General features: G+C 40.3%; 1 protein-coding gene across 2 annotated transcripts in view; it reads right to left on the bottom strand.

The window, feature by feature from the left end:
- Positions 1–5,232: 5,232 nt before the first annotated feature.
- Positions 5,233–14,396, bottom strand: part of SSTR2 (somatostatin receptor 2) — a 32,724-nt gene continuing 23,560 nt past the window's right edge. Inside the window, exons 1-2 of one of the 2 annotated variants that reach the window (XM_060252182.1) lie at positions 12,636–13,064; positions 5,233–6,978 (exon numbers count right to left, since the gene is read on the bottom strand). In XM_060252182.1, the coding sequence (XP_060108165.1) occupies positions 5,764–6,882 (1,119 nt within the window). In that variant the 5' untranslated portion in view covers positions 6,883–6,978; positions 12,636–13,064 and the 3' untranslated portion in view covers positions 5,233–5,763. Of the gene's footprint in view, positions 6,979–12,635; positions 13,065–14,396 lie in introns of those variants that run through there. The other variant, XM_060252181.1, reaches the window with a different exon arrangement.

Genomic DNA, 14,396 nt, shown 5'->3' with positions numbered 1-14,396 from the left:
AAACCAGCAGTTCACTCTATTATTTCCCTTCATGCCTGGAAGTGGACTGAGGCCCTGGAGTCACATACACTCCTGGGTGTGTATGTGTGCCCTGAGTGCTGTTGCCTTTTATTCATTACCTGTCTCCTTACATTGCTGTCAAAGACAGGGCCATAGACACAGTGTGGGTCCACCACCTTACATGGATTACCAATTCACCACATCTAAATCTTTTCTCAAAGCCTCAGGCTTTTAATAGGAAAAAACCCCACATGATTCCAGAATAGCAGCATTTTTGATTAAAGAAAAAAGCTGTAGTTGGTGTTCCTCAAAAGCAGAAGGGCTTCAAAATCTACCAAGTTCTCCCACATAAAATTCCCTTTGGAAGATTTTTTTTTCCAAGACTGCAATCACATTTAAACTTTTAAGTAAACTGCTACCACAGGAAGCACAGGAGTAACTTAAGCAAGTTACTATTTATTTCAGAAAGATGTTTATTATATGCAGGTTAAAACTTCCAAAGAACTGTTCATATTTAAAGTATATATTTCTATTGCTAACAATTATGAAACATCTGGATGAGAATACTGTAGAAGGTTGGTGGTATTTTAGTAGTGACTGATTTTTAAATTTTTATTTTCTGTCTGGAAATATGGGATTCCCCACCCAGTGATGAGGGCAGGCTGCAGCCCTGGCTGGAATTCTTTGCAGGTATTTTTTTTAATCATAAGTTCTTCCATCTTTCAGTCTGTACAACAAAAGTAGGTCAAGGGGATCTCTGAGTAGAAGTGCAAGGCTCTGTTAACTATACTTTAATCATAAGAGAAATGTGAAAGCAAATTTCTGTCTCCCCCCTTTATATTATACAAACTGCTATGTCAACCTCTTCACATTAAGCCCTTAAAGACTTTCTGAAGCAACACAGTGACCATAACATTTAGCTGCAAACTAACAAAAGTGTGTCTGGCTCTATCAGTACCTAGCTACCACAAGACCATTTTTCATCTTAATGTAACATGCTGTTCTCCCAGCTAATCCCCAGTGGCATATCCTACACAATCCTCACAAAGCCTTAGTTAATATTTACTTCCTTTAATAAAAGGATAAAAGGATGTATGTTCTCTGTGACTCCAAAAGAGATAATCAAATAGCCCCACCATATGAAGGGAGGCAGGAAATATTACACAGAGGTTAGGCCTTGAACAAAATCTAGTTCTTTATTTCTTCCTTTTTAAAGGAGCTGGTGGTGATGGTATTGTAACCACGGGAAATAATTTAGCCTCATATTTTAATGCAAGGCCCAATCTGGCTGCTAAAGGTTTAGAGGACCCCTAGCTGACACCCTGAAAGCAGCAGAGGTGTGTGGAAGATGACAAAGATTTGCTGGGAGTCTAGGCCTTAGTCCCACTACCTAGCATCTTCTCTTTAGAGTGGCATTTTAAAAACTAGCTGATTACTATGATGTATAATAGAATCACCAGTCATAAGGCTTTATTAGAATCTGAAGGTAGAATAAAAACAATGTTTTTACATGTTAAGACTTAAGTCACATTTGAGCCTCTCCTATATTACGTATGTACATCTAATTGTTGGCTCAGATTAGGAGTTTGTAAGGCAATTAAATGTCCTAAATAAATACATTTTGTGCCGCCAGGTTTCTGATTATGCAAATATTTTGGAAAAATGAAATAGAACTATATGGCACTAAATTCTTGGCAGCTGTCAAGATTATTTTTATGAGCTCCCTTTACTCATGGCTCCAAATGCCGATGGTTCCAGTGAAAATCACAGTACAAGACCAGAGTAGTGTCAGTTGCTTGTAGTCCAGAAACAAGCAGTAATGCACTTCCACAAGCAATGCCGTTTTGATATCTCCAAAGCCATAAAATTTAATAGTCTATTCTTAAATAGCCTGAGACTTACTAGCAGATGTGCAAGTAATTTTATGGACAATCCATTTAGAGGACAGAGACGATGTGATAACATTCACACATCACAGGGCAAAACAGTCTGTGGCTTCCTTGATAGGGCATGTTTTATGCTTCACTATAATTATGGGAACTAGCATAACTCTTTGTTAAAGCAGCCTGATTATGCAGCCAAGGAACCAAAAGACCGTTTAGAATGAAGGCAGCAAAATGGAGAATTTTGCATAAAGCTTACTCAATTTGTATACTTTGTCCTGAATGCAAAACTTCATTAACTTATGCAAAGATATGATGTGATCAGGAATATGGATAGAAAATGTAAATGAATAACATGATCAGGAATATAGATAGAGAAGAGAAAGAAGGAGGGGGTGAAGAGGAGACATGGGAAGCTCAGTGGAACAACAGAGTCCTGTCCTTAATTTCTAGAAGCACTATCTGCTTCCTTTTTTCTATCCTGAAATTTTATCAGATATGGGCTGTATATGGCAGGGGTGGCCAAACTTGCTTCAAACTTGCTTAACATAAGAACCACATAGAATAAATGCCAGATGTTTGAGAGCTGGAAAACATGAGTGTCAGATGTTTGGGAGAAGGAAGGCAGGCAGGCAGGCAAATAGATGGGGGAGGCAGGAGAAGTGGAAAGAAAGCAACTTTGACTTTAAATGCATTCTCCAAGCTGCTGGCTGCCTTGCCTTGGCTTCTCCAAGCTAGCCAACAGGGTGGTGGGGGCTTTAAGAGCCACACAATATTTGTGAAATAGCCACATGTGGCTCCTAAGCCAAAGTTTAGCTACCCCTGATATATGGCTTTCATATAGAATTAATAGCCCATTCTTCCTTCCAACAAGGTACCAGATTCTGACCCCAAACTATGGATGCCAGCTTCCAGATGGGATCTTGGGATCCCCTGGAATTACAGCTCAGCTCCAGACTACAGGCATCAGTTCCTCTGGAGAAAACAAATGCTTTGGAGTGTGAACTCTATGGCATTGTAACCTACAAAGATACCTGTCTTCTTCAGGCTCCATCCCTAAACCTCCAGAAATCTCCCAACCTAGATCTGACAACCCCACCCCCCCATCCCCTGCCAGTGGCCAGGAGGTACATAGCAAGCCTACCCTGAACTTAGATTTACACAACAATTACAACATGTGGATTGTTGATGTTCATATCACTAAAACATAATACATGAACAAGCTCAGTCAGCAAAGAGGTAGATATTTGGGGCCAAAATACTGGTAGTTTCCCCAGGATTTTCTTTTGCTCTGGAGGGTGACATTGGGTGGCATTTAGACCAGGGGTGTCAAACATGTGGCCCAGGAGCCGAATCAGGCCCCCGGAGGGCTCCTATCAGGCCCCCAAGCAACTGATAGGGAACCTGGGGAAGAAAGGAAAGAGCCGGAGCTTCCTTTATCCAGTTCCCTGGATCCCATGGGAGAAATACAAAGAAAGCACCTTTAAGACCAATGAGTGTGAATGTTTTAAATGTGTTTTAAGCTTTTTTTAAAAAAAAAACTTTAATTGTGTTTATGTCCTTTATAAAGTTTATATCTCTGCTACCTAATCATAACTAGGAAAGCATATGGCCCGGCCCGAAAAGGTCTCATTTATGTCAGATCCGGCCCTCATAACAAATGAGTTTGACACCCCTGATTCAGACTGTCCACACAATTTGCTGTTTAAGGTTTATTTCTGGCGCACAATTAATAGATGAAAGAAATGGTACTATAGTTCTTTTCAACCTGGCAGAGGAGCAGGATTAGGCTGTGACAGAGAAGGTAAGTCAAGGTGAATCACTCTCACTTACAAGAAACAAGTTTCATGTTGCAGCACTAAGAATATTTACTTGAAAGTAAGCCCCATGGATCTTAGTGGTACTTAACATGGTTGGGATTGGGCTGCCAATTCTAACTGAGAATGTGGTCATGCTACCAGCTTAGCTTTTATTAAATCAAAATATTTATGGTAGCATCGCAACAAGTTTGATAAGTCAAGCTTTTATCTCAAGCACAGAATTCCCAGTTATTTTATCCTATTTGTACCTCTCACCACAGTGTACTGACTACATGTATGTGAACTTCCCCATGAAGCACTGAACTACTTTTGCAAATAACTTCTGCCTTGGCATTAGTCCAACAGGAAGGAGAGCCAGTGGTTTTCCTCCACCTATATGAGTGGGAGTACGTTTACAATAGATGCCGCTCTCTAATCCAGTCATAATTCAGGATGACTCCATGACCAAATTAGGCATCCCATCTTGAAAAATGGCAGAACTCTGACAGCCAAACAAAGGTAGATGCACCATTGGTGAGAGGGAGGTCATGGTGGGGCTGGAAGTATTTTAGGGTCTGAGAGAAAATTCAAATGTACCTTCTGATTCTTGATCTGTGATTGCTATTTTATCCATCCTAGCCATTAGAGGCACACAAACAAAAAAAGCCCCTCATACCAAAAGCAGCCACTTCATGAAGCCTGATGGCAGTGTTAACAGTCATGGTAGGTCTGTCTGCTGGGGTAAGAGATCCTCTTGGGAGAAGTTCCAGCAAGCTTGAGATACAGGAATTTCTCATGTATTACAAAGGCTCTTTCCTTAAATGAACTGAGGTTTCAGCCTGACTGGTCTTTGACTGACCTGATCAGGTTTTTTTTTAATGGACCCTACACCTGTTTTAAGAAACTGTGGTTGCCTCTGTTTGTCAGAGGCAGTCTTAACACTCTGTCTGATAATCTGTGTTTGCTATTTGATACATGTAAGCTATCAATTGATCAACATATGATTGCAAACTTCTGGCAGACAAACAACGGATGAAAGAAATGATACTATAGTTCTTTTCAACTTGGCAGAGGATCAGGATTAGGTGACAGAAAAGGTAAGTTTGAACCCCATCCAAGGTGAATCACTCTCACTCATTTGACAGCTACTAGAAGTTCATATTCATGCTTTGGGAATATACAAAATAAGATCTTTAAATTTTCAAAAAAAAAGATATTTAAATGGGAAAACAATTAAACCAGAGATCTTGCAATGGGGATGAAAACTGGGCAGAACGTGTCATTTCTGTCAAATGATGATTTTGTTAAAGCTACAGAGAGCCTTTCCTCTCCTTAATGGCATGCCATATACTTTCTGCATTGATTTAAACGATTCTAGTTTCCAATTCTAATACTGAAGATACCATTTAATTAACAGGTCTGTATGCAAGATAATGGGTATTTTAATTCTCCTAACTCTACACATACACACTGCCTTGCGGCCATGTGGATTTTCAGTTTTGGTGTAAAATGTATAATGTTTTGGCTAATCAAAAGCACATTTTCAAAGCATCTGCAATTTAGGAGGTGGGGGAGTTTCCAGATCTCTGTTCTCCTACCTCGGTAACATTTTCTGAATGCAGATCTGCTGCCTAGGCCTGACTGGGACAGGGGATGAGGGGGCTGACTAGTATTTGTATCAGCCAAGTCCTCTTTAAAAATTTATTCCAAATATCAAAAATTGAACATATAAAATTCTAGAACATGTAAGCTATTGAAAAATCTTTGAGGGGTTCTTTTATCTCAGATTCACTCTGGTAGATTTGCCCATAGGGATTCTCACAAGGCATGATTATGCCATGTGCAAGTCTGCACAAACCTGTGTGTGCTTCTGGACTGTTATCCATACATATTAACTTCTCCTTTTGAGTAATACCTTTCCAAGGCTGTCCTTTCTTGGCTGAGAAGCAAAGCTACTCCATGAACCAATCCATCTCATGCATAACCATTCCAATAAGAGAAGGGCCAAGGAGCTGACTTGCTGTGGGCTGCTATCTTCTATTAAGAAGCAGGAAGAAGATCATTGGACAGTTGCAGAAGTCTTAAATGCTTGTCTGGAGGTCTCCATTGAGCAGTGTCCTTTGGGTTTCTGTGGCTTCATTTAACCTGGATTTATCCTGCTTGCTGTCACTCCTATCTGTTTCATCCATGCCACTGACTTTCATCAAGCAGAGAACATTCTGGAAGCTCTTCTTGAAGTTGTCAGACAAGAAGGCATAGAGGATAGGGTTAGCACAGCTATTGGCATAGGTGAGGCCCACTACAAAATCAAACATGCCCTTGAGAACTGGTGTGGGCACAATTAAGACAGAAACAGAGTAGACATTAAAGATGTAGAAGGGCAGCCAGCAAAAGATGAAAACAGCAACCACAATGGAGACCATCCTAGTAACTTTCTTCTCTGACCTTTTCCTCTTAGAGGAGCCCACTCTGATACCAGAGGATTTTACTTTGATGATAATGAATAGGTAACAAAGACAGATGATAGTAAGGGGCACTAGGAAGCCTAGAATAAAGGCATAGATTATGAAACCAGCATACCAAGCACCAGACTCATCTGGCCAGATTATGGTACAGCTACTGCTGCCGTGGTTATTGGCCACTCCAGCATATATCATGATGGGCATAATGACCAGAAGGGAAATAACCCATACAGCTACATTGACCATCTTTGCAGTTGTTGGCCGCCTCCACTTGGCAGATTTTATGGGATGCACTACAGCAAGGTACCTATCAACACTCATTACTGTGAGGCAGAAGATGCTGGTGAACTGATTGATCCCATCCACTGTCATGACAACTCGACAGATGGCTTTTCCGAATGGCCAGTGAACTAGAGCCACTTGCATTGCCAAAAAAGGCAACCCCAACATGAACAGTTCATCAGCTATCGCTAAGTTGAGTATGTAGATGTTGGTAATTGTTTTCATCTTGGCATAGCGGAGAATAACATAGATGACGAGGGTATTACCACATAGTCCCACAATGCAAACCACGAAGTAGAGGAAGGTGAGGATGGCATTGCTGGTTAAGTCGTAGTGATGGCCTGTGATGTTTATGGAGGCATTAGTGGTAGGAGTCTCTGGGGAGAAGCTGTCAAACTGAGAGGCTGAGGGAAACCAGAACATGGTGGTGTTGAGCAACTCATACTTCAGGTCCATGATGCAACTGGTGTTACTGTTTGCCAGGCAAACACTTCACGCAAAGAAAATGGTCATGTCAATTTATTCAGGGTGCTCACAGATAAGTGGGAAGATCTGGAATCCAAACAGAATAAAGAGGGAATAAGGCTTAGCTCATTTTCATTTAGTGAAAAAAGGCAGGATAGTACATAATATACATTTCACTGCTAAGTCACTCTTTCTCTAACAGAGATCAGTTCTCCTCACCAGAAACTTCAAAAAAGAACAGTCATCTTGGGTGGAATTTTTTACAGTATACTGACTGTGGAAGAGACCAAAAATTTCAGGAGAACAGGAGATACCACAAGACCTATACAGGCCAACAACTAGGTCTGAGCACTAGTACAAGGGGATGGCTTTGTACTGCAATTTAACTCTGGGGCAAAATTTGCCCTAGGTCAGCCTTTACCAAAACTATCTATACTTAGCTTTTTTTTTTTAATTGGATTATCAAATACTTTATCTACATGTATAGATCACCTCATTAATCCTTACAATAGTTCTGTATGGTAGGTCACTATTACTATTGATCATATTTGAAGTATACTTCTGCTAAGAAATTCAGAGTGACATACATTTCCCTCACCACCACCAGCCTTAAGAGGCAGATTAGGCTGAGAGGGAAAGACTGACCCAAGGTCATCAAGAAGATGAAGAAGAAGATATTGGATTTATATCCCGCCCTCCACTCCGAAGGGTCTCAGAGCGGCTCACAATCTCCTTTACCTTCCTCCCCCACAACAGACACCCTGTGAGGTGGGTGGGGCTGGAGAGGGCTCTCACAGCAGCTGCCCTTTCAAGGACAACCTCTGCCAGAGCTACAGCTGACCCAAGGCCATTCCAGCAGGTGCAAGTGGAGAAGTGGGGAATCAAACCCGGTTCTCCCAGATAAGAGTCTGCACACTTAACCACTACACCAAACTGGCTCTCCTAAGTGATCTTCATGGTTCTCCAGAGCGCTCCCCAGGACTTTTTTTGTAGAAAAGCCAGCAGGAACTCATTTGCATATTAGGCCACACACCCCTGATGCCAAACCAGCTGGAACTGCATTCCTGTGTGTTCCTGCTCAAAAAAGCCCTGGTGCTAGCCTAACATGTAACTGTTACATCACACCAACTCTTGTTATCTCTTATTATTCATATACTGTAACCAGGGGACTGAGGTTGAGAGATAATAGCATGCCTATCTTAAGTCTTGGCAGGTGTGGAGAGGGGATACTGTCATGGTTCCCTTTGGTCCTCTTAACATGGTACCAGAGGTCTTTTGAGTCAGAAATGATGCTGAGGCAAATGCAAAACTGATATACCCCTATTTAAGGGAGGTAGGGAATTCCTGCAAAGATCATGATTAGGCTTAACTTACCTAAATTTTTAATCCTATATCATTAGCCAATTAATAAGACTGCATTGGCAGTTAATAGCCTAGTATTGTTCTCCATCCCATCCATAATCCATTCTCTAGTACTTTAAATTCTGTATGAACAAATCAAATATTTTCCCATTCACTTTTTCCACATCATGCAGCAAGCTCCACCTGTATTTTACATGCATGCTATACTTGGATCAGGACCTATTAGGGAGGTCCTGATTGACTAAAGACATTAGCATTTTCCACCTACATTGTAATAACAGTAGACAAAATTAGTTTAAACCACTGTATAATATAACTAGAGTATTCATCCCCTTTTATCAGTCTCTTTTCTGAAAAGAAGGTTCCTAATATTTTTAGTCCTTTTTGAATTAAAACTGATATAATGTTGAGTCCAGAATTATACCTAGCTTCACTGATCTACTTAATTAAGGAACCAGTGATATTTTTATATTAATTTGTATTTATTTTCCAATAATGTCGTATAGGGCTTTTCTGCATGGATTTTTTTCATTGGTTCTGGTCCCCATACTGCTTTGATTTATCATCTTGATTTCTACATGCACTTTTGTGTCTTTATTTTTTTACTTAATTTGTGTTTGTTTGGAGTTTTTTTTAGGGGAGGGGGGATATTTCTTTTGAAACTACTTTTACTCCAGTCTTTTTCTGGAAGCTGTTGTTAAGTCACCTTTTCCATCATGCATAATGCTTCCCTCAGTTTTCTTTGTCCCACCCACTTTTTGATTGCTGGACTGTCATCATGATCAAACATCTATTTCTCCCTCCCCCCATCCTGAAGAGGTGTAGCAGGTTCTCGGAATTATCAGCTTTCATTTTTTATGGATGCCTTTTCCCTTATATCTCTGCGAGGGAAGTTGCTAGAGACTTACTTTGAAAAAAAGAAATAAACCCAACTCAAAGAACCTGGTAAACTTTTCATCACAACAGTCTATCAATATTTGAGTGCCTTTTTAAAAAGGCACACATATATCAATCCAACCATGTGCAAAATATAAAAAGCACTGTACATGTTGTGATGCCAACAATGACAACAGCAGCCTCCCTTGAAAATCCAAATTATTTCAGGCATGCGCAGAAGAAAATAAACTGACTCCATAACTGTGAAAATTAAGAGAGTAAATAAACATATAAAAGAGCTGTACCCAGATCAATTCCAATGCTTGTGGATTGATTGCCAAGAAAATCAGGAGTAGCTGAAAGGCTCATACTTTATTTGTCTTTTGGGTGGCAGTAATATATTTAAGTTACATTGTTTTGAAATCTCTTCACTTTGATCTCTAGAAGTCCTCTTTCTTGGATGGCATAAAGATTTAATTCGGAATATAATTTTTTTTCTTCCATTACTTTGGTCTCATCAAAATAATTATTAGTCCCCTTTAAGATAATGGGCCACAGTCCAATATGACATTAAATGTGTTGAAATCAGTAGGTTATCTAGTCTTTTATGCAATATAGTTTCTGTTTATCACATCTAGAATATCATGGTTTTGCTATATATTTCAGGACACTTTAAAGATGCATTCCAAACTGCAAAGGGTGGGAAAGTCTGTGTCCTGAAAGGAAATCAATTGTGTTGCATTTTCCTGAACTATTACAATCGTCATCAAAACAACACTTTCCCACCAGCAATTTTACAACTGGATACACTATTCTGTCCAACCGTATTGGTCTCAGTTCCCAAAATAATAAGTTCACTCCTGAGTCTACATGGTATTCCTATTGCTGGCTAGTATGGGATGTCTTAATTACAGTAGAAAACAACTGTTCTCTTTCTCTTTGACACACAAACTCCTAATTGATATATTTTATCCACAGTTTGTTTTGTCTCATCTGGTAAATCACATCAAACTGGACTTTGTAAGAAGAAAAAAGAGTGGTACAGGAGTAAGCATGGGGTGATTTTTTGGTCTCCTGTAATGTGACAGTCTGACCCATGTCACACACATGATTGTGTCGCTCAGAGTATGAGCAGAGGATAATTTGGGATGCTGACAGAATAGTTAGAGAAGAAGTAAATGTTGTAAATTCCAAATACAACAGACATACATCTTGTTTAGGGAGACAATGTGATGGAAGTGATAATGGAAACCAGGGAGACATGCTGCAGATTACAATTTAGCCATATACTCAGTGCATGACCTTTGGTAAGTCACATGGCCTCATTTTCCTATTTAAAAAAAATTAAGTGTATCTATTTTTTTTAACTTGTGGGGAGTTGGCAGTAAAATACTTTGCTCACAAAAGAAAAAGAACAGTTGGTTTTTTTATACCCTGCTTTTCTCTACCCTAAGGAGTCTCAAAAGTGGTTTACAATCACTTTCCCTTCCTCTCCCCACAACAGTCACTTGTGAAATAGGGGGGGGGGGGGGCGAGAGAGTTCTGAGAGAAACTAGTTCTCCAAATTAGAGTCCGCCTCTCTTAACCACTATACCACACTGGCTCTCAAAGTAGTACAGAAAGTAGTATAGAGTTGATGAACCCATTGGGAGAGCTGGTCATGCTAAGTGTAGAGAATGATGTATTGGGAGAGAGTAAATAATATCTCTATTCATATTGTGCTTTCAAGTGTTGATATTGCTCTACATATGTTATCTCAGTACACCAACCTAGTAGGGTAGGATAGTATCTGCAAGTGTAAGCCTAAAGGGTCAGAAATAGTGTCTTCTATGAACACCCAGTAAGCTCACAGCTGAGGATTAATCTGAACCAGGGACATCCTGGTTCCTTCTCTTAGCAAATACACAAGCTGTCAGCTGCTAGGAAGCTGAGCTGAAAAAAGATGGAGACAGCTTGGAAGGCAGAGGGGATATGACATGTTCAGAAAGAGGATGGGGAATTCCCAGTTTTTTGTGTTTTGTTTTGTTTTGAAAATCTCATTCTACAGATTGTTCCAAAGTATCCCACTACACTTAGTGGGCAGGTTAGACACGATGGTGAAGCAGAGTCTACAAAGGCATTCCTTCTACAGGTCTTAAAAAGCAGGTAGAAGAAAACAGCCCCAAAACAAAGATCGTAGACACTCCATTTGGGTGGTGGGGTGTTCATGAAGTCCTACCCTGCACATGTTTACTCAATATGTCTTACTGCTTTTAATGGTTACTCAAGTGTGGGCATGTTTACAGAAAATAACACAAAATGTCTACTGTTGCACCTTTAAGGATTTTTTTAAAAAATGTATGCAACATTAGATATGATCAGCTATTACAGTACTCTGTGAATATATATAAATAGAGCCTTAAAAGTGCAACTGGATTTTTGTGATCTGAATGGGATACAAGCAAATGCACACAAGAGTATATCATGACATCCTGTTCTTAGGCATGTTTACTCATAGGATTGTTGCCTTAATTTTGCCACTTCGTTAAAGCTAAATAAAAATGTAAAATGTCTGGAATTAAAAAAAAAAAAAAACTTGGGTGAGCTTTCTTAGGAGTGGAAAATTGGTGAGAAATACACAATACTTTATTATCAAACCTAAACTTATTTTACTACTTTAATATATAAATTAGCATATAAAATTGTACTATTTGACATTTGTAACATTTTGAAATATAAATTACTTTAATTTTCTGTACTTAAAATTGTAAATAAATCCAGGGCTAAAGAGAACTGTAAAAGTATACACCTGTAAATGTATACACCTTGGCACATGTATCTTTTTTACCTGAAAAGTAGAAAAAAATAAAAGCTGAAAATAAAACAAATGTTGTAGGAAACAAATGTTGTTATTTGTACTGAAACAGCATCATACAGTCATATTAAGAATCACCAGCAGATTTGGATAGCAAGCTAAATTATAACACTGAGAACACTGAACTCTTCAGTAATGTATTGCCATCTTATACATTATAGTATATTAACTGAGTACAAAATTAGGCACATATTGTATATATTTTCCTCAGAAAGAAGTATTCTGTAACATTATAGACTGTCTTATATAAACATCTTCATACTGGACATTTTGAGTGAACAAAACAGTCATAAAGAGAACTGGTTTCATAATCTATTCAGTGCTCAACAAAATTCCTAATTTTTTTCTTGGAAAAGGGGGCAGTCTTTTGCTGTGCCTTCACATTTCCAGCTAAGCACAGTGTGAAATAAACATCTTATCTCCTAGTAAGGAGAAAAACTGACAGCAACACCTGGATTTCCAAGATGCACATCTGCCTGCAGAAGTTTCCGGAGGAGCCTTTTGACCGTCGATCCGGGCAGGCTGGTCAACCTTCCCTGCTTTCCCTTAAAATGAAGCTGCCACCTGTAGCTCTCCTTCTAATACTTCCCCCACCCCCTTCTATGCATCAAGCCCCAACACATTTTGCACACAAGAGGCTGCGGTTGCTTACAATTGTTGGCCCTTCACGGATTCTTCTCCTCCTCCTCTTCCCCTCTCTTTTTGTGTACGCACATAATTCCTGCGTGGGGAGCTCGATAGTAAAGGAAACTCAAAAGATATCTTACTGCTCACTGCCAGACCCTCGGGGTCCCCTTGAAGTGGAGAGGGAGTCAGACCAGCGCTCAATGCGGCTCTCAGCTGCTGTTGCTGCTCTTGGTTCTTTTGTGCGGGAGAAAAAGCGAGTGCTCAAAGCAGATTCTGTGCTCGCACACAGATGGAGCTCAAGGCACAGGAGCTCTGGCAAAGTGCTTCCCGATGTACCAACCGGCGAGCGGATCCGAAGAGAAGCTCGCCCCTCGAGCTACTCCTCCCATCCATTAATTGTCCCTGTCGCTCGTCATACGGCTGTGTCGCCCCAGGTCTGCGGTGCAATCGGGGAAGTTAAGGGTCTTCATCTCATTGAAACGGGACTCGAGGAAGGGGAGGTGAAAGTCTGCAGTTAAAGAGATCCATGTGTCAAGAGAGGGCGAATGTGTGTGGAACTTCTTTTGAAGCGGGTGGGTGTATGTAGGAGGGGCAGAATTCCAGCTGCCAGGGAAGAAATCCCCAGGTGCTCCTGTCCAAGACACTGTTAGCATTCAGGCAATAATAAACAGAGGTAGCAGCAGTTAGGACACGCACCTGTCAAAGCATGTGGCGTGGCATTACATCGGCCACAGGATGTAGGTGGTTTTAGAAGAGACTAGAGTAGCAGTCAGCAACAGATGGAGGTCAAGTCATCTCTGATCGCTCTGTTGTTTCTACCCTAAATACCAAACCAGAGGTTAAAAGAGGAGTATGGAAGGCACATCAGTCACTATAGAACTTGCTGTCTGGGAGATAGGAAAGAGCATCGGCCTTACATCCAACACCTTCTGGTCAAGGTGATCTAAATACTTTCTGAGAAGGACTAGACCAGATGACTAGACAGTGTATTTGCATCTACAGGAAGCTGCTTTAGAGAAGCAGTAAAATACCTCGTTTGTTTTCTGAACAATATGTTTTGACTTTTGACCTCTTTCCATTTCCTGGGAGGGGGGGGGCATTGTATGGAATACACAATCACTGGCCCATTGGGCCAGTTGCTCTCTCACACAGAGTTGTTGAGAGGTTGAAATGAGAGGGGCAAACTAGCTATGCTACCTTGATTTCCTTCAAGGAAGGACAGGATCAAAATGCACTGGGTCTTCTGCTGATTTCACCTCATCATCAATATATCCAATTCTCAACATGGCCAAATCTGTGATGCTTAAATCTGGAGACTGAAGCCATAAACAGACAAGACAGATCTTACTACAAACATGAAAAATATCCCAGGATTGCAGAAAAATCTGAAAACTAAAATACACAAATACTCACACAAAAGCAGTAGAGTTGTTTTATAGTGAAAAAGGGGAAACTTAGCCAGACACAGGGTAAGTGGGATCAAAAACCAAGCAGGTAAAACTACTGGACAACCACTAGCAAGATTTCAGAAACCAGGTGAAAATATTTCTCCTGTGGCACTCAGAATATTTATCCTTTGACACTCAGAAATGGGCAGCCATTGAATCAATGTGGAATTAGCATGGAGGAATTATATTGGGCAATAGCTGAATTTGCCACACTTTCTGATAACCCTAAAGTGGGGGAGGGCCTCCAACCCAGGAGATCCCCTGCCCCCAACTGGGGATTAAATATTATTATCTATTATCTAAAATATCTATTGTTCCACAATAATCTATAGGAAACA

The sequence above is a fragment of the Heteronotia binoei genome, chromosome 13, assembly GCF_032191835.1.
Source record: "Heteronotia binoei isolate CCM8104 ecotype False Entrance Well chromosome 13, APGP_CSIRO_Hbin_v1, whole genome shotgun sequence".
NCBI classification, from domain to species: Eukaryota; Metazoa; Chordata; class Lepidosauria; order Squamata; family Gekkonidae; genus Heteronotia; species Heteronotia binoei.
Note: the sequence above shows the minus strand (reverse complement) of the source record. Positions and strands in the feature narration are given on the sequence as shown.